Source organism: Dendrobates tinctorius, unplaced genomic scaffold, assembly GCF_039654945.1.
Source record: "Dendrobates tinctorius isolate UK_male_01 unplaced genomic scaffold, ASM3965494v1 ptg000024l, whole genome shotgun sequence".
Taxonomy (NCBI): Eukaryota; Metazoa; Chordata; class Amphibia; order Anura; family Dendrobatidae; genus Dendrobates; species Dendrobates tinctorius.
Window position 1 is genome coordinate 7,746,754 of NW_027361692.1, and position 25,517 is coordinate 7,772,270.

Sequence of the window (25,517 nt, forward strand, 5' to 3'; positions counted from 1 at the left end):
ACTATGTTGAAATGCAGTATATAAGCCAATCAATCAATCAACCAGTGGAAGAAAAAGGGGAAAAAAGTTGCTCCAAAATTCTGTGACACGCCATCTTGCCAGATCGAGCAGTGCTTGGAATGCTGAACCTTTTATAACCCCATCAGAAAGCTGCTAATCAGTGGTGGGGGCGGGGTTATACAGAGCAGGAGGAATAGGAGGCATGAGACAGCTAGTCCTGTAGTGATGATCTCCTGCTGATAAAACACTGATTTTATTTACAATATACAGAAAGTGATACATCACTGGTATCAGGGTCTCTGTCCCTACATCATGCTGCTCTCACATTACATAGCAAAAATCTTATGACATATTCCCTTTAATAGGTTTAGTAAGTATGCATTTCAATAAAAAAAAAAAACACCATTGAAGATGAAATGTTAATGGATGCTACAATGTCTTCTATTATAAAGTTTTAGATTACAAAGAGGCTTCACTATTTATCTCCTGGCCAGGGTCGGCATTAGGGGCAGGCAGACTAGGCAGCTCCCTAGGGCCCCCGCTTCCCCAGGGGCTCCCAGCTAGCAGCACAACACGCAGCCACTATGGGACCCATGAGGCAACAGGGCCGCCTGCCCCCAGCGCCGACTCCCCCCGCCGCCACCGCATTGAACTATACCGGCGTCTGCCGGTACAGTTCAAAGCAAAGATGGAGGCGAGAGCCTCAGCTGACGCTCCCTCTCCCATCATTCCACGCTCTGCCTCTGACACTGCGGGTGTGCGATGACGTCGTATCATCACGCGCCCACTGTGTGTCGGGCTGTGCAGCCGTTGAGACAGGAGCCGGCAGCAGTGCGGCATGAGAAGAGGAGAGGAGTGTGGTTTTTTTTTTTTTTTTTTTTTTTTAATATAACAGTGAGTACAGGACTGTGTGGCCATTCTCGGGGGATGGGAGATGTGGGCTGTGCTATATACTATGTGGGCTGTGCTATATACTGTGTGGGCTGTGCTATATACTACATGGACTGTGCTATATACTTTGTGGGCTGTGTTATACACTATGTGGGCTGTGCTATATAATACATGGCTGTGCTATATAATACATGGCTGTTCTATATACTATGTGGGCTGTGCTATGTACTATGTGGGCTGTGTTATGTACTATTTGGGGTATATTATATTCTATGGAGGAGGCTGTGTTATATACTATGGGGGGTATATTATATTCTATGAGGGGCTGTGTTAGATTTTATGAGGGAGGATTGCATCATACTCTTTGATGGGGCTACATTATATTCTATGGGAAGGTGGGCTGTATTATATTCTATTCGGGGCTATATTATATTCTATGGGGGGGCTGTATTATATTTATTATATTCTATGAGGGGTGATTCCATCATATTGTATGAGGGGGCTCCATTATACTATATGAGGGGGACTGCCTTATATTCTATGGAGGGTTAGATCATACTCTGTGGGGTGGTTGAATTATACTCTGTGAGATGGCTGCATTATACTATATGTGGGCTGCAATATACTGTATTGAGGATTATGGGGAATACATTATACTATATGAAGAACTATGGGGTGCATTATACTATGGGAAGTGAATTGTACTACATGAATGACTATGGGAGGTGCATTATACTATATGGAGCACTATGAGGAGTGTATTATACTATGTGGAGGACTGAGCAGTGTATTTTAATATATGGAGGAATGAGGAGTGTATTTTAATATATGGATTACTACAGGGAGTGTATTATACTATATGGAGGACTATGGGGCACATTATATTATATGGAGGATATGGAGGACTATGGGGTGTGCATTTTACAATATGGAGGACTGTGATGCACATTATAATATATGGAGGACTATGGGGTGTATTATACTAAACAGGCAAAATGCTGCATATTCATCGAGTGATTGGATTGTGTATGCCGGAACAAAAATCAATGTTCTCAGCAGCACATCGCCGGTGTAAACTGCAGATATGCTGCTGATAACATGATACTGTATGGGGACAGATTGATCTAATAGTGATTGTTCTGTCCCCACCATTCTTTCTCAGACCGTGGAAAGAGGCCGGGAAACAAGTGTTGAACGATTTCAATATTGTCGATCACACTTGTTTAGCGGCCTGAACGCAACGCATATAACTACAACCGAAATGCTTCTGTGTGATATGCAATGTTAGCATTTGGGGCCCCATTTTAAACTTTGCCTAGGGCCCCACTTTGACTAAAACTGGCCCTGCTCCTGGCAAGATGCTGTTTTTTTCTCTTGTTTCACCCACTGGTTGACTGGTATTGTATGTAGAGCCCCATATTTTGCAAACAAGAGACTAAGTATTGTGATTTAGATATGGCAAAGCTAGTGAACAAAGCTGCTGCAGGCCTCTTTTATTAAAAGGATGAGGATGTTAGGTAGGATGCTCCCTTTTCCTATTTAAAAAGATGTTCTGCAGCAGCGACATATGTTTTATAAGAAATAATATCCCCCTGAATTATTCAATGGCTACTCTTAGGATATGTGCCCACATTGCATTTTTTTAGCGTTTCCGCCACGGAAACGCTTAAAAAAACGCCAAAAAAAGCATCCCCATGCAATCCTATGGGATTCTGCAGTTGCTGTAGAATCGCATAACGGTAAAATCCGCCGCATGTCCATTAATTCTGTGGAATCACGGTGATTCCGCAGCCATAGGATTGCATTGAAACGCTCATTTTACGCAATACGGCTATGCCCACCATGCATAAAGTGAGCGCTTCATGTGCGGATGGTACCCAGGGGGTGGAGGAGAGGAGACTGTCCTCCATGCCCTGGGTACCATATACCTGTAAAAAATAGAATAAAAATAAAAAATAGGGATATACTCACCTTCTGGCGGCCCCCCCGGGGTCCTCAGCGACGCTGCCGGTAAGTTTCTTTCCCAGGCGTGCTTTGCGAGAATCACCCCAGATGACATAGCGGTCACGTGACCTAACTGTTACATCATCAAAGGTCCTTCACGCAAAGCACGCCTGAGAACGGAACTTGCCGGACTCTGGGGGAAACCAGAAGGTAAGTGTATCCCTATTTTTTATTTTTTTAATTATTTTTAACATTCTCTCTTTTACTATTGATGCTGCATAGGCAGCATCAATAGTAAAAAGCTGGTCACACTTGTCAAGCACTATGCTTGACGAGTGTGACCAACCTGTCAATCACCTTTCAAAGCGAATTCCGCATGCATTTTACCCGCCGCTGGGAGTTGCAGAAATGCTGTAACGTGGGCACATAGCCTTAAAGTAGGGGAGATTCAGTGCGCCATGAAATGTAGGCAGGACAGGTTGTGGTCTTACCTTGTACATACGTCTACAGTCAGTCTATAAATGTTACTTGTGTCTTCTTGCACTGTCACAGATAATAAGAAGGTTTCTGGTCCAGGAGTGTCTCTCTTGGCTCTAGAAGATGGCTTTTGATTATATACTAAATTAAGCTGAAAATAAAGTAGAAAGTTACCCTTTATGATCTAAATGGAGTATAGGGATGACGTGGGGTTAAATATACATTGGACTGTTTAATGCTGAAATGTTAAAACAAAAATTCTTGCAAAAAACTATTTGGCAAGAAACATAAATGTAAAAATAGCAGGAAAATATGTCAGCCATGGTGGTGCATGAGAAATTAGATATGTGGGTTAAGGCAGGTTCATGTGAGTCTGTTTTTCATCGGTATGTCTATTTTTTACATCCGTATGACATCTGTATGGAATCTGATTTTTAAAAAACAATTCGATAAATATAAAAGCCAAAATACAATTTCCTATGTTAATAACTGCAGTGGATCCATAAAAAACGCATGCCATATGGACTGTAACCTGTTTTTTTGCACACCCATAGACATATAATGGGCGAGTCTAATCCAAAATAAGACTCAAAGTCGTGCATGCTGTGATTTTTCACACATGGAGTTTCATTCGTGTAAAAATGTTCTTGTGAACTACCACATTTACTTGTATTAATCAGTGTTCTGTCTCTGTGCTATATGTTTGGAATAAGGACAGCACATAGACCGATTTTATGCTTGTCTGAACAAGCCCTTAAAGGGAACCTGTCACATTGTACATATAGTCCGATCTGTGGACAGCATGCTATGGAGAAGGAGAAGCTGAGCAGCATGATATGTAGGGTTTTTTTGGAAAAGTTTCAACATTACTTCTATTATTTATGGAAATTCCTGGTTTTTATATGCATGTGTCCAGTGGGTGGTCAAACTAGTGATTGACAGTTATCTCTACATGCACAATCATATAGGGTAGTCTATTAATCACTGATTAGGATAGCGCACTGGACTCATATGCATAGAAATACAAGGGATGTGAATGAATAAAATGCAAGGTTTACTGATTCCCAGAAAAAAATGTATATCAATCTGATTAGCTACTCCTGCTCTATATCATCCAGCCTGCAGTTCAGATGCCATATTCAAAATGATAGGCTCCTAGTCCTAATGTGTTTTTTTTGTTCATGTGACCCATAATACTAAAACACTTCTAACCGATAAAAAAAAAATCCGGTATCACTTTATATCACTGATTCATCTCATCTGCTACATTTTTTCCGGTTTCTTTTGTTTTGCATTCATTCAGTTTCTGAGTTGTATATGTCTCATAAGCCTTATAAAAGGGTTTGTCCACTTCTTAACAATCCCTTATTAACAACTAATGGTCCCCGAATAAAATAATATGTATATCTACCTCCAGGACCACTGAATTTCCTCCTGAGTAGGCACTGTGTCTCTGACAGGCACATTGGTATGTTAAGTGACCAATGTGGCCAATCAGTGACCGCTAACCAACTGCAGTGGTCATGTGATATAACTATGATATATATTACAGTGCTCATGGAGGTAAGTATATGGTTTTTCTTATTTCATCCTGGGCACTTTAGCTGTTTTTGAATAACCCTCTATAGCACCTTCACGACCTTTGACATACATGTACTTCAAAGGTCATGTGCCTGCCTTTGATGCGGGCTCATACACAAAACTTGCATGTTTCCCAGCAGATAATGGCTGCTTTAATCAGCCATCATGTGCCTTTAACAGCGGAGGGTGGAGTGGAGCGCTGCCCATGGCTGTTAACCTATTTAATGCCAATGTCAATCTCTGACAGCGGCATTTAATGTGCGCCAGCAGGGAGATGTGTCATTTCACTCATCCATCGTTGCGCCCTTGACGTAATCACTGGGCGATGATGGGCTGCCATGATAGCTGAAGGTCTGCTGAAGAACCCCCATGCTTGTCATCTTGATGCGACTGTGAAAGCCAGTCTGTAGTTGGCGTTCATAGGATATACAGGTGCTTCCAAAATGTTGGCCTACTGAAAGGTATGTTCAGTAAATGCACTCAATACTTGGTCGGGGCTCCTTTGGCATCAATTACTGCATCAATGCGGCGTGGCATGGAGACGATCAGCCTGTGGCACTGCTGAGGTGTTATGGAAGCCCAGGTTACTTTGATACATTTCAAAAAGGCCAACATTTCGGATTTTAAAATCATTTTTCAAGCTGGTGTTATAAAGTATTCTAATATACTAAGATAATGACTTTTGGGTTTTCATTAGCTGTAAGCCATAATCATCAACATTAACAGAAATAAACACTTGAAATAGATCACTCTGTTTGTAATGACTATATAATATAGGAGTTTCACTTTTTGTATTGAAGAACTGAAATAAATTAACTTTTTGATGATATTCTAATTTTGTGAAAAGCACCTGCAGTGATTTTAGCTACACATTGCAGTGCTGATGCACTACTATTTATAGAGCAAGCGATCAGACAATTACAGCTTCAAGACATCTAAGGGGACTATTAAATTCAGTAAAAATAAAATGTTTTTAAAAATATGAAATAAATAAACACACAAAAGTTCAAATCACCCCTTTCCTCCATTAAAAATTAAACAATTAAAATGAGAAAATGCGCATTTGATATCACTGCATTCGTAGAAGTCCGATCTATCAAAAATATAAAATAAATAAATTCAATGGGTGAGCAGAGTTACAAGAATAAAATCAAAATGCCAGAATTACGGTTTTTTTTGGCAGCTGCAATATTGCAATAAAATGCAATAAGAGCACAAGAGATTAAATCATACAGGGGGCCTTCCTTTCACTAAGTATGTGACTTATAAAGGTAATTGCTTGCACCAGAAATTTTTAGGGGCTTCATCGCAAAAGGGGTGAATACATATGCACATGAACATTTTTAGTTATTTGATCTCATACATTTAATTTATGCCTATATTTTTCTCACTTCACTTCACCAACTTAGGCTATTTAGTGCTGATGAATCACACACAAATCAGATTTTAAAAATATTAAAACACAGGTTGTAATGTAGCAAAATAAGTAAGAAAGCCACTGTTATGTATAAGAGAAAGCAACACGTAGTTTAGTACATGAAACAAAAAAATTATTTCTTTCTCTATTATTATCTTTCAAATCAGGCGAGACCAACCTGTGGCACTCCAGCTCTAATGAAACTCCTAGCATGTGGATGTCAGCGCATGCTATTAGTTGCAATATCAGAACAGGTTAAATGCTGCAGGTTGACCCCTGTTGTATACAGTATAAACAGCACGAATACTCTCAGTTCAATAATATACATAAACATGTTAATGGAATTTTGTACCTGAAAAATAGCTAATCCTCTTCCAACAGCAGTGGCGTTAATAAAAAGGGGCTGCGGGACAATAATCTGTTTTAACAAAACACAAAGTTAATACTGACAAAAGCGCTTCCGCTTTCAACCTCATATTAGTGACAACTTAACTTTTTGAAAGGGTTTTCTCATACTAGTGTTAAGGGTGTATTGCGCTTTTTGGGATCTTTGACAACAAAAATCTTTGCGTAAAAATTAGGTAAAAATTAGACCTTTAGAATTTGCCTTGATATGGCACCATATTTTCCCCCTAAAGCAATGCATTTAATATTGGATAAAAATGATTTTTCTCTATTGAATTTTATTAGATTGAAAACCTGAGTATTAATCTGGAGTAACCCAGCCATAGATTATCTAATGCAAGAGAATCAGGCCTATTATACTAATGCCACTCGGGTCAAACTCTGTCAGTGGCCAATTCCGTTATGCAGCACAGGTGTAGAGAAGATGTAGAATGTAATTTTTCCATCTTCTCTATTGTCTGAGTCCACGGATGTCAGACTGTATTCAGATGACATCCGTATGCAAACTGATGTTTCACATGCACCAATAGACTTGTATGGGTGTACGTGACCAGAATATATCGGAGCATTTCGCAGCATGCTGATTCGGCACGAGAAAAAAATTGCAGATTTTCACTGCCACTTAGTATAACATTGGGCCAAGTGCTAGCCGATAAAACATTGGATAGCACTCGGTCGTCTGATACGCTCGTGTGAGCAAACCCTTAAGTCGAGATAGATGGTACAATGGTATCTCATAAACTTCAGCGGGTAACACGGTATTAAAGCTTGTACTACGCTTTAGGTTTCATGTTTGTGTCTGAGTTTACGCTGCACGTTACACCTTTTTAATCAGAAGAAAAATAAACCACCGGAGCACTAAGTGGAGGAGGACATTACTTTGGGAGGGGTAGACCTTTAACTCCTGCAGCTTTGTTTGTATAGCGGTGCAGATTTTAAGCAAGAGTGATGTTGCTTTAAGTGGAAGGAGCACAGTATGTCTGTGCCTGGTGGGTTACTGTGAGGAGGGTGGGGCTTATATAGACAAGGTAACTCTGGCTCTCTCTCCCTCTTTCTCTCACCGGATGAACTGGAGGAAACATTACCAGCCCTTCTGCCCTGTTTATAATCAAGTTTAGTCCCCTTAATGCTTTTGCAGGGACTACTAGTTTATAAGTTTACAAAAGTAATTTGTAAAAAAAAAGGGTCAAATGTGACTTGGAATTTATAACATGTCACAGCTTTGCGGTTTAAGAGTCAGGTGGAAGTTGCAGACAAGTTAAGGTGGACTCATTTTAACCAATAGAGTATGTAAAACCTCATGGTGGTGAACAGGCTCGGCTTTGGTAGCCAACCTCAAGGACGTTGTAATGGTAACATCAATCAGGGGCGGGCACAGTGGTTAAGCACAGGAGTGAGGATAATAGGGTCATTGGTAGCCTGAAAGTTTACTGGCTCTGCTTGAATGACAAGCCAGTGCGTGCCGCCCCTTTATGGCTGTCTTTCCTGGTGCTATTTGTCAGACAGCTGGGGATATCACAGTACTTGTGAATCCCAATGTATTATCATTTTACTTGATTCCTACTGTGATTGTTTTAATCCTGTGATTTAAATAAAGCTGTGGCCATTTTGACAATCAAAATAATGTGTTTTGTGTACTTATTGTAGTGCCTAGGTTTACTGTAGTTATGGAGATTTAAGATGGAGTGTAGGTCCGTCCCATATCCAAAAGTCATGTGCAGTATGCTGCGTTACTATTTTGTTGAGAATGACAGTAAAGTCGAATGGAAACCTAATGAACCCCAATAAAGTCAGTGGGGTCTATTGGGTGCATTGTGTCACGTAATAAATCTGTTTATTTTAATTTCATTTCTATTAGGAATAATGGAAGAGAAGAGTAGAATCCTAGGAATGCTAGTTTGAACCTAGCCTTAGCGTATATTGAGTCGTTAAATCCCAGGGAGTAAGACTAGGATAGAAAGAAAGATATATATATATATATACTGTATATAATATCTGCTGCAGTATATGCATCTTATACATTCTGAATATATTTTTTTCTTCTCCCACCTGCTGTCGTTGTAGCTCTAAATAATTGTTGCTGTTCAACTGAAATGTTTTTGTCACAAATGAACCTGTTCCAGTCACTGTCAATGTAAGTGATGTTGCACCCTCGGCACCGCTCCCGTACTGGGAAAGAGCCTGCAGAGCCATTACTGTGTCCTTAGTAAGACAAATAAAACATTGTCAGAGAACGTAAATATGACATACAATGCAAAATTCATAATTCATACATAATGTCAACAAGCACATTTCATACCATGCCTACAAGAACAACCTTCCTGGTGTAGTGTACATCTCCTTTAACAAAATACCATGGGGCAGTATGAGACTGGACCTGGCCTCCTGTTTAAAGCACGGCACTGTACCATGCGTTCATGCAATAAACATTATTATGATAGGGAAGATCTCGAAGTGTGGTGCATGGCAGCCGACCGGTTATGCTGTGTAGCGACACTTGGGGAGACAGCGCTTTGTTGACCAAGATGGTCCCTTGGCTCTTCACTACAGGGCAGTCACATGTGGACAGATGGAAACCCCACTCATTAAAGAGGAAGCCAAAGAAGCAATAATAGGGAGGAGTGGAGAAGGTAAATAACCATGTCTAATTTTCCAATAAAGACAGTGAAAAGGTTTCAAATGTGTATGATACGTCAATTTGGCCCCTTAGAAAATAAAAAGCCTTCCTGAAACAAACCATTTTATGTTTCTTATAGATATTCACAAAGTAGAAAAAAATAAATTAAACATTATTAAAATATTTCTTTTTTCATTACCTGAGTAGATCCATATCCTCCAAGATGATTTCTTTGTTCACTCAGCCATTTCATGACAAAATGACCATCACTGATTCTACCCTGCTGATAGAAAGAGAGCAGGGCATAGGCTGCTGTCTCAGTATCGGTTGTTCTTGGCTGCCAGTAAGTGTACGTTTGTTGATTTGTTGAAGCCCAGTACTTCATATTTCCTAGACACACAATGGTTGGTATAAACTAGCATTGAGGTTTGCGCAATGGATCAGTACTTACATCCTTATTATTCACTAACATGCATAGAACACAAAGAACATATTTTCGTCAAATATACCGTAATACCTCACTAAATATAAATAATGGGAAATTATATTGTGATTTTTTTTTGTCTGCAAGCAAAATAACATTGACCCAAATGCCTTGCGGCCAGTACACACCCTTTATCAAGTGCCTGGAAAACATTCACTAATCATTTGCCCTCTCTCTAGTATACACAATGATGCACTCAGAAAGATACCGTATGTATGTTCATGGCATATAATCCAGCATACAATTCAACAAAGAGGCTGCAGCTGCATCTCCCTCCTCTCATTCTCTCTCTCTTCCATCACTGTATTAATGAACACTATCTAGAAGCTGAAGAGTTTTGAAATCATTAAAAGAGTTTAAGAAATACAAGCTAATAGAAACTAAGGACTGGAATATGACACTTTTCTTAACAAAATTTATTAACACACATTCTACTTTAATGCAGAAGTAATGACATATACTGTACACTATAAAGCACCACTCCAGTGTTTTCTATTATTATTTCACTATCAATTAGCTATCAGCAATGTATGTACAGCGTGTGCACTAAAAGACCTACCAGTCACTGTCTTCTGCCGTTCACAGCACTGCTCTGGCCCACTTCTGCATCACGTGACCGCAGTTTTGATTAGCCAAATTACTACACATCATCTGTATAACCAGAAGCCACTTTCTCAATGTCCGATTTTGAGAGTTAGGCCACATGCACATGTTGGGTATTTGGTCAGTATTTTACCTCAGTATTTGTAAGTCAAAACCAAGAGTGGGTGATAAATCCAGAAGTGGTGACGTGTTTCTATTATACTTTTCTTCTGATTGTTCCTCTTCTGGTTTTGGCTTACACATACTGATGTAAAATACTGATCAAATACTGAACGTGTGACTGTGGCCTTAGAACAAGACTCTCAGACTTATATTAAGAAACAACTCAAGGTGAGATGTGGTAAGAAAGAGCTACGGTCACATGATGCAAGAGGGGGATCGGAATAGTGCTGGAAACGGCAGAGGACTGCAAACCGTAAGTATTTTAATGCACTACTGATAGCTAAGAAATGCTGAAATTAAAAAAACACCGGAATGGGACTTTAAAAAAAAAAAATGATTGTAAGTGGTTATCACTAGTAAATGGGCCTCAGATCAGCTAACCCACAATTTCCTGATTTTGACACTAAAGATGAATCAATAATTATTATTAGTCTACATTTAATTATCTATACCTGTAGTACTTGCTCTTGAATTTAGCTCATTCAGAGCAGCTTCTGATTTGTTGCTCTTGGCAAGTGATAGAGCATAGACCACAACAGACAGTGTGTAATTATTAGCTATGCCTTCATCAAATCTGCTTTCAAGGTACTGAATAGCTTTATCAATGATGCTCTGATAGCGATTCTGAAAAGCAAACAAACTTTCATCAGAATTTCAATTAGTTACAAAGCTACTTTTACTTTATCCAACAGGGAGAAAGAGTTTGACAATAAAATCCCTCTATATTTTTCACTTTGGTATTGTCAACTGTGATTTGTCAATAGAGAGAAGAAAGGCTAATGTGAAGTTTGCATGGAAGTAGGTCTCCATCAGTCTGTGCACTGTGGCAAAATTTACTTGAGCTCCACATCCATGGTGACCAATACACTTAAATATGGCAGTAGCCCGGGTGATAAACATACCCAGGAGTGCATAAAAGTACACATTAATCCAGCCAGTGTAAGAGGGATAGTAACACAGACAGTTAAAGTAAATTTAACAAATACTCATAGAAGTAGTTGTAAGAGTGAACCAGCCCACTATCCCCAATGTACGTTTCATAGTTAAGTGCTTCCTCAGGGGGCATGGCTTGACATATCATGTGTCCCTGTTAGGGCTGGCGAAAGGCACCAAATTATAAAATAATAGTAGGTGCGTTCGCAGCCCGGGGTCCACCGTGCAGAGGTGGTACACTGCTGCTAAGTAATGGCGGAAGAATTAAGCGGTGTGAAACCAGTCACACGTGGGTTATGTCACCCAATGTGAACATGGGCAAACTCTGTTAAAGCACAGAGCCGCACAACCACTGAACGTAGATGCCGGAGCCTGTTAAGCTCACAGAGCCTGGCCAAAAGAGCGCACAGTGTACGGCCACAGAACTCTACCCCAAGGACACGGGGATAGAGTCCTTCTAGGCCCACTGAACGTGCAGCGTCGCTGCCGCGAACGCCGCTATAGACGCTGGCTATGGAGCACGTGCACTGAGGCGTGCCGAGTCCCTGGTGAGGACTGATGCCTGACTCAACCTCTGTCCTACCTACGCCTAAGCCTGGGCGCTAGCAGTCTAGGCTGCACAACACATGCGTACCAAGGGTAGGGGTTTCTTAATGAGTCATTCACCAGAGACATTCATGCCTGCATAAATCACTCACTCCACATAGTCTGTAAATACAGTCTTATCCTAGCGCATGGCCGAGCGGCCATGCAAACCTTTTATAGCCGCGAGTGTCCGGGACCTTAATGGCTTCTCGGATGGACCAATCCGAACAGGAGCAGGACCTGAGCACGTGACCTTCGATCTCCAATGGGAGATCACTCCATGTGCATGCTCAGTGGCCCGACATGGGGACTTTGTCCCTGGAGAATCTCGCTGCTGAGCAGCATGTATTGACATAGCTGTGCCAGAGGTGGCAGCAGCAAGCAAACCCACGGAGCTGGTCTGGGCAGAGCGCCTGGACCGACGAGTTTGCTGAGCAACCTCCTCTGCGGCTGGAGAGGAATGGGAGACCGCTGGAAGTAAGGCTCGGGATTCTCACCGTGCAGCGACAGAAATCTGACGCCTAACAGTCCCTCCATATACTGTATATCTGGTTCCTCTGATCACATGGTTGGCAGATACCATTCACAAAAAGAGAGGTGACGCATGTTCACCAGCGCCACAGTGTTCAGCAGCTGCTCATCTGCCTGTCAGTCTGATATGATCATGTAGGGTGGATGGAACAAGATTCAAATACATTCTTACTCAACATTCTTGCTTTCAGAGATGTATTTTATTTGCAGCTGTGCGGCACTGCCATGGGTGCAGCCTGTGAGCCCTCCTTAGCTAACGTCTTCTTGGGATATTGGAAGAGGGAGGTTTTCTGGGGGGAGGGCATCCAGGCCGCCAACCATGTGCAATGCTGGCTACGCTATATTGACGAGGTGTTTATCATCTGGCAGGGGACATGGCATCAGTTGCAGGACTTTATGGATGATTTGAATGAAAACAGATTTAACATCAATTTGACCTATACATTCAGTGATACTGAGGTGGACTTCCTTAACATCAAGATTCAGATTGACCAACATCTACAATGACAGACTGATGTCTTTCGGACGCCCACCTCGGTCAACTCCCTCCTGCACGCTGACTCCTGCCACTCATACAACAGTTAAGGCCATCCTAGTTGGCCAATACCTGAGAATGAGAAGCATCGGCTCATTTGATGATACATTTCAAAAACAGGCGACGACTTAAGGGAAAGGTTTCAAATCAGAGGCTGTAGCAACAGATGTATATAGCAGGGCTGTAATAAAGCAAAAAAGGTAATCGCAAGGCACTACTGCATCCCCCATTAAAAAATAAGAACTCACAAGATAAAATACATTTTATCTCTACTTAACACATTCATGACCGGAGGTATTTTCGGTTTTGCGTTTTTGTTTTTTGCTCCCCTTCCTCTTAGAGCCATAAATTTTTATTTTTCTGTCAATTTGGCCGTGTGAGGACTATATTTTTTTGCGGGATGAGTTGTTGTTTTTGACAACACCATTGGTTTTGCTATGTCATGCACAAGAAAACGGGAAACAAATTCCAAGTGCAGTGAAATTGCAAAAAAAGTGCAATCCAACACTTCTTTTTTGTGCAGCTTTTTTTTACTAGGTTCACGAATTGCTAAAACTGACTTGCCATTATGATTCTCCAGGTCATTTTGAGTTCATACACACCAAACATGTCTAGGTTCTCATTTATCTAAATGGTGAAAAAAAATTCCAAACTTTCTTAAAGAAAAAAAAAAAAATTTGAGGCATTTTCCAATACCCGTAGCGTATCCATTTTTCATGATCTTGAGTTGGGTGAGGGCTAATGTATTTAGTGATACCATTTTGGTGCAGATAGGATTTTTTGATCGCCTGTTATTGCATTTTAATGCAATGCTGCAGAGACTGAAAAACATAATTCTGGCTTTTTCCTCGCTACGCCGTTTAGCGATCAGATTAATCCTTTTTTATTGACAAGTTGTGCGAATTTGAACATGGCGATACCAAGTATGTGCATGCTTTGTTTTTATTGTTTTGTTTTGAATGGGGAGAAAGGGGGTGATTTGAACTTTTATATTTTTTTATTTTATATTTTTAAAAACATTTTTTTTTTACTTTTGGCATACTTCAATAGTCTCCATGGGAGACTAGGAGCTGCCATAACCCAATCGTCTCTGCTACAGAGGCAATGTTCAGATCGCTTCTATGTAGTAGAATTACTCACTTGCTATGAGCGCCAACCACCAGGTGGCACTCACAGCAAGCCGACAGTGACAACCATAGAGGTCTCCAGGATACCTCTGGTTGCCATGCCAACCCACCGGTGACCCGCGATCACGTGATGGGGTCACCGGTGGGCGGGTTTCCGGCCCGATGGCCGGAAGCACTAGTTAAATGCCGCTGTCAGTGTTTAACAGCAACATTTAATGGGTTAATAGCCGCGGTTGGATCGCGATTCCACCCAAGGCTATTCCGGGCACATGTCAGCTGTTCAAAACAGCTGACATGTTCTGGGAAAGAGGTGGGCTCACCGCCAGAGCCCACATCAAAGGAAGGGAGTCCAACATTGGCGTAAATTTACTCCCAACATCGGAAAGGGGTTAAAATGCTCATCTTCATGACAGCAGAAGTGCTGAAACAGTGTACAGTATAAACATTTGCTGGATGTCCACACTGCAAATGCTAGCAAGGCTTTGTGAGCAAAAGAGGCCAGTTGTTGAATGCCAACTCCAATACGCCTGTCGGTGTTCTACTCAGCCACCACACATGACAAATGAAGAGTGGGCATGGATGTCTAACATTTGTGTGGTTCCCCAAGACTTTGAGTACTCCAAAAAGATGGTAAGCAGCGATGATGCCATAATCAGGGCCACAATCCCACTTTTGTGCCTACTTAAAAAATTAAATATGAAGCTTTGCATGCGGACCAGGTGGAGATGGAGGAAGACATGACACAAAGATATACTACCCAACCCAGCCTCAATAACAACAATGAGGAAGAGAAACAGGAGGAGGAGCAACAGAGGCTGGTACATACACGAGCTTCGTCCTGTCTCTCCTACATGCATTGGCTGAGGAGGGGAAAGGGGAAAAAGGGAGGGAGGATGAGCTGAAGAGTCGTCATATTGGTGGAGATGAAAGGTGCACAGGGCTGTTGTCACAGGCGAGGGGCTGCTGTGTTCCCACAACCTGGCACCTTACAAAGAAACTGTATTCCGATTCTCCTGTGCTATGTGCGTAGTGCGTAACATTGACGTTTTGGTTGCAAGCCTCTGCTTTCTTAAGTTTTTCAACTTTTACAACCACGGCACACACATTAGGGGACATCATATTTGTTTTATAATACAAGGTGGGCCATTTATATGGATACACCTGGGTGGGCCATGTATATGGATACACCTAAATAAAATGGGAATGGTTGGTGATATCAACTTCCTGTTTGTGGCACATTAGTATATGGGAGGGGGAAAACTTTTCTTGATTGGTGGTGACCATAGCGGCCATTTTGAAGTTGCCATTTTGGATGCAACTTTATAAATGGCCCACCCAGGTGTATCCATATAAATGGCCCACCCTGAATAGAAGTTTACTTAACTGTCCAATTTCATCATATTGAAACACACATTATTGGGCATAAACTTTTCCATTTTCAAAGTCCATAACACAGCACGTTCTGATGTCCGCTGTTCACTCGCCCCGAGCTATAATTTTCCTCTCTGGCATCTCTGACCCCTGGGATACTCATCCAGCTCTCCAACTTCGATACGTCCCATCCCAACCCCCTTATACATTTCCCCATGCAACTTCCTCTCCTAGGAAAAAATTGAGGCATACTTCTCAGTGCCTCAGGTGTACCATAGGCCATGAACATTCCAGGAATGTCTGCTCTGAGTTTATCGCTGACATTTCCTTGCTGCTGAACAGTTCGTGCTCCTGGTGCCCTTAGACCTCCAACTACTGCTCTTTCTCCATCTAATCTTTTACTCTGACTGCACTAACCAGGAAGTGTTCCTCATCTTAACTGGCCCTGTCCAGGGCCTGACTGAGACCAAAAATCAGCCCTGGCACAAAAAAAAATCACCAGCCCACATGCAATGAATGTCCTCACCCAAATCATAGAACACTGGCAGGTTGTGCCAACTTTTGCTTTAGCTCACACACACACACACACACACACACACGTGTCTCACACAGCTCACACACGTAGCTCACTCACACACAAAGTAGCTCACACACACAAACACGTGTCTCACACACACAGCTCACATGTATCACACAAACGTGTCACACAGCTCACACAAGTAGCTCACGCACATGTATCACACAGCTCATACACACAGCTCATGCTCACACGTATCACACAGCTCACACACGCATGTATCACACACACAAGTAGCTCACACACAGTTCACGCTCACACACGCATGTATCACACAGTTCACGCTCACACACAAACAGCTCACATTCACACACACGTATCACACAGCTCACACACAAGTAGCTCACACTCACACAGCTCACGCTCACACACACAGTTCACACACATGTATATCACACACGTATCACACAGCTCACACGTATCACAAACATATCTCACAGCTCACATACACAGCTCACACTTGCATATGCAGCTCACACACGCATGTATCACACAGCTCTCACACACAGCTTACACACAAGTAGCTCATACACACAGCTCACACTCATGCGTATCACACACATTACACAGCTCACACACACGATTCACACAGCTCACACATTCACGCTCACACGGCTCACGCTCACACGTATCACACAGCTCACACTCACATGTATCACACAGCTCGCGCTCACACGTATCACACAGCTCACACGTATCACACAGCTCACACACACAGCTCACACACACAGCTCACGCTCACACAGCTCACGCTCCCACGTATCACACAGCTCACGCTCACGCTCACACAGATCACGCTCACACGTATCACACAGCTCACACACAGCTCACGCTCACACACACAGCTTACGCTCACACGTATCACACAGCTGACACACAGCTCACACGTATCACACAGCTCACGCTCACACATATCACACAGCTCACACACAGCTCACGCTCACATGTGTCACACAGCTCAAACACACAGCTCACGCTCACACGTATCACACAGCTCAAACACACAGCTCACGCTCACACGTATCACACAGCTCAAACACACAGCTCACGCTCACACGTATCACACAGCTCACGCTCACGCATATCACACAGCTCACACACAGCTCACACTCAGACGTATCACACAGCTCACACACACAGCTCACGCTCACATGTATCACACAGCTCACACAGCTCATGCTCACATGTATCACACAGCTCACACGTATCACACAGCTCACGCACACACCTCACGCTCACATGTATCACACAGCTCACGCTCACATGTATCACACAGCTCACACACACAGCTCACGCTCACACGTATCACACAGCTCACGCACACACCTCACGCTCACATGCATCACACAGCTCACACACAGCTCACGCTCACACGTATCACGTAGCTCACGCTCACAGGTATCACACAGCTCACACGTAACACACAGCTCACACACACAGCTCACGCTCACACGTATCACACACATAAACACACATAGCCACACACAGCCTCACACATACATACAGCCACACACAGCCTCACACATGCACACAGCCACACACATACACACACATACACACAGCCTCACACATACACACACAGCCAAACACATATACACACACATACACATAGCCACACACATACACACAGCCTCACACATACACACACAGCCACACACACAGCCACACACACAGCCACACACACACAGCCACACACGCACACAGCCTCACACATACACACAGCCACACACAGCCACACACAGCCTCACACATACGCACAGCCTCACACATACACACAGCCTCACACATACACACAGCCTCACACATACACATACCTCCCAACTTTTGAAGATGGAAAAGAGGGACAAAGGCTGCGGCGCGCTGCGCAAATTTTAGGCCACACCCTGACCACATCCATTTTGTGACTAGTCACACCCATGTCCATGCCCAACCATACCCATTTAGCACTGCTGATCACACTGACTGGTACTGGGGGCATAGTGGCTGGCATTATGGGCACAGTGGCTGGTACTGTGGGCACACTGACTGGTACTAAGGAAAAGTAAGAAAGAAAACAGAGAGAAGGAAAATAGAGAGAGAAAGAAAGGAGAGCGAGAAAGAACAGAGAGAAGAAGAAAGAACAGAGAGCGAAAGAAAGAACAGTGAGAGAGAAAGAAAGAGGGGAAAGAAAGAACAAAGAGAGAGAAAGAAAGGGGAAAGAAATAAAGAGGGGAAATAAAGAAAGAACAGAGAAAAAGAGAGAAAGAAAGAACACAGAGAAAGAAAGAGGGGACAGAAAGAACAGAGAGAGAACAGATAGAAAGAACAGAAAGAGAGAAAAAAAGGGGAAATAAAAACAGAGAGAAAGAAGGAGGGGAACGAGAGAAAGAAAGAACAGAGAGAAAGAAAGAGGGGAAAGAAAGAACAGAGAGACAAAGAAAGAGGGGACAGAAAAAAGAACAGAGGGAGAGCGAAAGAAAGTAGAGGGGAAAGGAAGAAAGAGTAGAGAGAGAGAGAAAGAAAAAGAAAGAAAGAGAAAAAAAGAAGGAAAGAACAGAGAGAAAAAGAAAGAAAGAGGGTAAAGAAAGAACAGAGAGAGAACAGATAGAAAGAACAGAGAGAGAGAAAAAAAGGGGAAATAAAAAACAGAGAAAGAAAGAGGGGAAATAAAAAAGAGAGAACAGAGAGAGAGAAAGAAATAGGGGAAAGAAAGAACAGAGAGAAAGAAAGAGGGGAAAGTTGAGAGAGAAAGAAAGAGGGGACAGAAAAAAAGAACAGAGGGAGAGCGAAAGAAAGAAGAGGGGAAAGAGAGTAGAGAGCAAGAGAAAGAAAGAGAAAAAAAGAAGGAAAGAACAGAGAGAAAAAGAAAGAAAGAAGGGAAAGAAAGAACAGAGCGAAAGAGAGAAAGAAAGGGGAAGAAAGAACAGAAAGAGAAAGAGAAAAAAATGAAAGAAAGAACAGAGAGAAAGAGGCGAAAGAAAGAACAAAGAGAGAAAGAACAGAACCGGCTCCCATTGTAATGCGCACCTGAGCCTCCCGATGCAGGAAATATCATGATCCGCTCACATGGCCGGCATCCCTGATTCCAAGGCGATCCTGCTGTTCACGCTGTCGGAAGAGGACATGGTGATGGATCTGAAGCATTCCTGGTTCCGTCACAATCTCCTCATGAAATTACATAATTTCCGGTCAGCTTCCAGCACATCACTTCCTATCATGTGTGAGTTTTAAAGTGCTCCTCGGGACTCCGCTGTATACTCCTGTGTCCATGGGAAAAGCCCACTTTGTATGCCTCGTACACACTTTGGCTCTGCTCCGTACATCCAGTACACATATGGCTCCACTCCGTACACACACAGCTCCGCATACCCCATTCACACGCGGCTCTGCTCCGTACATCAAGTACACACACGACTCCGCTCTGTACACCTCGTATACTCGCGGCTCCGCTCCGATCTGATCGCTGCGGCTCTTATCAGCGCATGCACCAACAGAGCTCCAGCGCACACAGGGCCTAGTCAGAAGTTTTAAAGGGCCAGCGGCCCATTTTGTAGTTCAGAGCCACCGGCCCACCGGGAATCTGCCCGGCTCGCCAAATTACCAATCCGGGCCTGGCCCTGTCCCTCCCGCAAATTAACTGTTTCTACCTTAAACCTGTCTACCGCCTGAACTTATTGTGCCCACCACTACACTATACCCAGTCCTATCTTATAGCTAAATCTTAACCTATGTCCTATGTACTAATCTTATCATTCCCTTTTATCTAATAAATTTATCAGAACACATTGAGCTATCCACATATTCTAGTAATACATTAACCTTGCACCTTGGTGCCAAGGTTCTTTGCAATATAAAACACTTTTTTCATATACACTGGTTATAACCATTTTTCTAATCTAGGGATAAACACATGACTTTCCCAGTTACAGTGACGGGGAAGTTTTGGCTGTAGGGAGCTTGGCACATATGGCTCACTTTATGTACCAATGCCATTCTCATGATCCTTGCGTTATATTCATCTTGGCCAAAAAAAGAGTACTGGTTATTCACCCTGCTATACCCATACTACAAGGAGAACTTTGCATTTCTCCTTCCTGAGGCTGAGTTCTACTAAAATGGTGCTATACCTGAAGGCCGTTGTGGAAATTTTTTTTTAGCTTTTAACTGTGTTCAGAGCCCTTATGGGTGTAGGAGGACCACAACTACACTTTGAATGAGGCACTCCAGCTGGTGCCTTCAAGGGCCTATGGATGACACTGCTTATATTTTTTCTGACTTTGCACTGTATGCACAGCCTTCATGAGTGTAGAAGTACCACACCTACACAATAGTCACAATATTTGAATGAGGAATTAAAGTTGGTGCTTTCAAAGGTTTATGCATGACCCTGCATGTAATTTTTCCCCGGCTTTGCACTGTGTGCAGAGCTTTTATGCATGTAGAAATACCACAACTATACTTTATTCACAATATTTGAATGAGGCATTAAAGTTGGTGCTTTCAAGGGTTTATGGATGATCCTGCTTGTAATTTTTCCCAGGCTTTGCAATGTGTGCAGAGTTTTTATGAGTGTAGAAGTACCACAACTACACTTTGTTCTCAATATTTGAATGATATACTACAGTGGGTATCATCAAGGGTGTATGGATAACCTTGCTTGTAATTTTTGGCAGGTTTTGCATTCAGTGTATAGCCGTTATGAATCTAGGAGTACCACTACATGACAATCTGAATGTGTAGGAGACCCTCCTTTATGTCAGGGTGTAATGAGTCACTCATGAGTTCCTATTTTTTGGCATTTCTTGCTTCCTTTATAAAATACACTGACATTTTCATTTTTTTCCAAAAACTTAAATTTTGGTTCACTTAAATATTTTTTTTTAATCCTTTTTAAATTTTGCCTTATATACAAGTCATTTTACAGGAAGAATGTTTAAAAAAATTTTTCCTGTAAACTTCAATTTCTCTTCAATTTTGAATGTTTAATTGACAGTCTTAAGGTGTAGTAAAAGAGTTACACCACTGTTCTCAGCAACAACCTTGGAGTCAGAGATACTTCTAGGGGTCTTCCCCATGCTGTTCCCCTTTCATTTAGCACTTTCCCCATCCATTTAAACATTTTCACTGCCCCCAGACCTCCTTGTAGAGTCTGCCAGAAAAGGTTTGGATTTTCCATTGACTCCCATCATAGTCATTACTCGAAACGAGCATCCGAGCATTCAGTTTGAGTAAGGAGCATCCGAGCATTTTAGTACTCGCTCATCACTAATATTATATTTAATAAATGCTTATCTTGGACAATATCCTTAAAATCATAAATAAGTTTCAAAATCAGCAGTGTCAGAAGAAAACTTTATATTGAAGTTTGTGCTTACCTTGTAGAGTTCATCTTCCAGCAGTGAGGTCACTATGTAAGCCGTGAGGGTCGTGGGACCACTCTGACCACCTTGTAATTCATAATGAATAACTCGTCCAGGTTCCAAAAATATGCCAGTATTTGAATCTTGATATTGTACCAACCATTCTACTGCTTGATCTAAAATGTCAGAATCTATATATATGAAGGGCTGAGCTTGTAGAAAGCATCTAAATACAAATGCTGTAAGCCTGAAAAATATGAATATTTTTTATTGTCAACATAAAAAACAAGGGCCAAAAAACATACAATATGTTAACACCTCACATATAAACTGGGATGGTATGAATTTAGAAGTCAAGTTTATATACAGTGTACTCATATATACAGTATCTACTGTACCACCGCGCTACAGACCTAAGAAGTTAAACAAGCGGTGTGCAGAGAAGGCAAGCCAGCCACTGGTAAGACAGGCATGTGTTATTATAACTTACTCAGTAGTTGATGGACGTAGTGCACAATGCAGAGATCCAGTGCTGGGGCAGGCTCCATGCAGCAAGTGGAGGGCTTTGAGAGCGTCCTCCCCATTGCTACTGTATGGTTCTCTTCGGGTACACAGAGATGCAGGCTGGCGGTGAGCACATTAACCCACTTTATGACTTATAATGGAGAGCTACGTATGGTAGGGGTCACACTTTTGAGTGCAATGCGAGAAACTCGCATCAATACATGCAGCCGCACACTCCGGTCCCGATTGCCTGTGGCAGTGCTGGGTATTGAGGCGAGAGACTCTTGCGAGTTTCTCGCATTGCACTCGCAAGTGTGACCCCAACCTAATAGTTCACCTCCCCCTCTTTGATGAGGGCTCTGCTACTGAGCCTGCATGTTTTCAGGCACATGACAACTGATCTGATCAGCTGTCATGTGCCCCTAACAGCCACGGGTGGAATCGCAATCCACCCGCAGCTGTTAATATGTTAAATGCTGCTGTAGACTTTGAAAGCGGCATTTAACATGCATGCACCGCAGGCCCATCACTAACCCCACGCATCTGCGAACCCGTTGAGTCACAGGCTCATGGGTTGACATGACAACTGGGGTTCTGCAGGAGACCCCTGTGGATGTCATTGCCGATCTACTAAGCTGCCCCATGGCTGGCGTTCATAGCAGATGATCGTTTCTACTACACATAGCAGGGTGTGGTGTGTAGCACAAGCGGTCAGAGCGCAGCTTCAAGTCTCCTAAAAAGACTATTGAAGCAAGTAAAAAAAGTTTTTAAAAATATTGAAAAAATAAAAAATATATATAAAAGTTCAAATACATATATTTGGTATCGCTGCTTTCAGAAACGCCCGATCTAACAGGATATAAAAATAATTAATCTGATCGGTAAATGATGCAATGAGAAAAAAAAGCAGAGCGCTACAATTACAAATTTTTGGTTGCCGCAACATTGTAATAGAATGCAATAGCAGGCGATCAAAAGATCGTATCTACCCCAAAATTAAATAGATGAAAATTTCAGTTAAGGGCCCAAAAAATAAGTGTACATTAAGCCCCAGATCCTGAAAAATGAAGACACTACAGGTCTTGGAAAATATTGCCATTTTTTTTTTCTTTTTTACAAACTTTGTTTTTTTTTACCACTGAAATAAAAAAGAACCTATACATGTTTGGTATCTGCAAACTCGCAGTGACCAAGAGAATCATATTTTCAGATCAGTTTTACCATTTAGTAAACATGGTAAAAAGAAAACCCAAAAAACTATCATAGAATTGCACTTTTTATGCATTTTCACTGCACTGGTAATTTATTCTTCGCTTTCCAGTACACAATATGGTAAAATTAATGGTATTGTTCAACAGTTCAACACATCCTGCAAAAAAGAGTCCTCACATGGCCATTTTGATGGAAAAAAAATAAAAAAAGTTATGGATCTGGGAAGAAGGGGAGCAAAAAACTAAAGGAAAAAATGAAAAATCCCAAGGTGGTGAAGGGGTAAAAAAAAATATAAACCCCCTTAAGGCTATGTTCATATGTTGCATTTTGTTTTCAATGGTGAAAAAACATTGAAAGAATTGACATGCTACTTTTTTAAAAAAAAACAGCAGTTCTCTACTTCAGTCAGGAAAAAAAAAGGAATCATGTGCATAAGATCTCTGAATTTTTTTTTCCAATTTGTAATGAGTTGGACTCCTAGACTGGTAAAGCCTATACACTAAGTGCAAGGCCTATATAAGAAATAATTTTAAAAAAGCCTCCTCCACCCTTTAGGTTATGTTCATACGTAGCGTTTTTGTGCTTTCTCATTGCCTCCAATGGTTAAAAAAAAAAATCATAGGTAAATGTAGTTTCAACATCTTACAACCTTATCTGTGCATGTGGTGTGTTTGATACGAACTCTGAAATTAACAAAGCCTACAATGCCTACTTGCGGACAATGCAAAAACTGCCAAAAATTAGAAGACGAACTCCGATACACCCTGTGTTAGACCTAAAGGAGGGCATCATATACATTCTGCTAAAATTGTTAGACAATGGGACTGCTAGACTCATAAAGCCTTTGCACTAAGTGCAAGAGATTCCAAAAATGTGAAGGAGGGACTGAAAAACACCCTGGAAAACATGTAGAGGAGGGCCTCAGAAAATATTTTTTCCCCAATATTAAAGGGGTGGGATGTCTAGAATGGTAAACCGTATGCACTATGTGCAAGGGCTTTCAAAAATTAAAAGGAGGCACTGCACTACACCATGGAAGACATGTAGAGAAGGGCATCAGAAAGCATTTTTTCCCCATTATTAAAGGAGTGGAACTTCTAGAATGGTAAAGAGTATGAACTATGTGCAAGGGCTTCCAAAAATTAGGAGGCACTCCAATACACCATGGAAGACATGCAGAGGAGGGCCTCTGAAAACATTATTTTACCATTTCAAAGGAGTGTGACTCCTAAAGAGATAAATAATATGCATTAGCATGTGCTAGTGCTGCCAAACATTAGAGAGCGGTCATCCAATAGACCCTGGAGGACATGCAGAGGAGGGACTCAGAAAATATTTTTTTTTTACCATTTGGAAGGACTGGCACTCCTAGACTGGTGAAGCCAATGGACTAAGATAAAGGGCTTAAATTCTTTTTTACTCCTGACGAAGGCATGACCGAAAGGTGTGTCGGGGAGGGCATGCATTCCCTTGGGATCCCTGCTGCTCCTTGCATAGGTAGCATTTTTTTCAAATGTTTGCATTCACTTGGTTATTATATGGTTGCTAGTAGAGATGAGCGACTTTGCCTTTTTTCGGGTAGAGTCGGGTTTCATGAAACCCGACTTTCTCAAAGGTCAAGTCGAACGAAATTGGCCAACTATTGGGAAAAGTCAAAGGTCCGACTGAAACACGAAACCCAATGCAAGTCAATGGGGAAGTAAAGTCGACAGGGAGTGGAGGACAGTAAACACACCTACATACCAGACCGCTTTTTTAAAGTATGCAAAATCTCTCTCTCCCTCTCTCTCCCTGGACGCTGCGCATGTCATCTCGTTGCCCACAGTGTACGTCCTTGCTCAGTGGGTGAAAAAAGTAACATGCAAGCATTCTGGGTAATCTGACTTTGGCGCTCCTTTTGCCGACTGCATGGCCGACTTCACGCTGTGGTCGGGTTTCGGTCGGCGAAACCCGACTTTGCCATAAGTCGGCGACTTATGAATCTGGCTGACCTGTTTCTCTCAACTCTAGTTGCTAGCATATGATTGGACACACTTCCATAGCAATGCGATTCAGCATTTGTTTCCTATGCAGGGACTCTATCTTTTAGCCATCTAATATCATGGCATTACTGGTTGTAACTGCAAGATATATACAGCTCTGGCAAAAATTAAGAGGCCAATTCCAAATGTAACAGTTTGTCTGATTTTTCTCTTTATAGGTATATTTATAAGCAAAATGTA

At 42.0% G+C, this 25,517-nt stretch overlaps 1 protein-coding gene across 1 annotated transcript in view; it reads right to left on the bottom strand.

Moving 5' to 3' along the window:
* The window catches only part of LOC141084548 (CD109 antigen-like), a 202,241-nt gene that overhangs the window by 8,445 nt on the left and 168,279 nt on the right, over positions 1-25,517 (bottom strand). Inside the window, exons 26-31 of the mRNA XM_073569326.1 lie at positions 21,595-21,826; positions 11,034-11,205; positions 9,532-9,722; positions 8,765-8,917; positions 6,663-6,728; positions 3,327-3,463 (exon numbers count right to left, since the gene is read on the bottom strand). Coding sequence (XP_073425427.1) covers positions 3,327-3,463; positions 6,663-6,728; positions 8,765-8,917; positions 9,532-9,722; positions 11,034-11,205; positions 21,595-21,826 — 951 coding nt within the window. The remainder of the gene's footprint in view (positions 1-3,326; positions 3,464-6,662; positions 6,729-8,764; positions 8,918-9,531; positions 9,723-11,033; positions 11,206-21,594; positions 21,827-25,517) is intronic.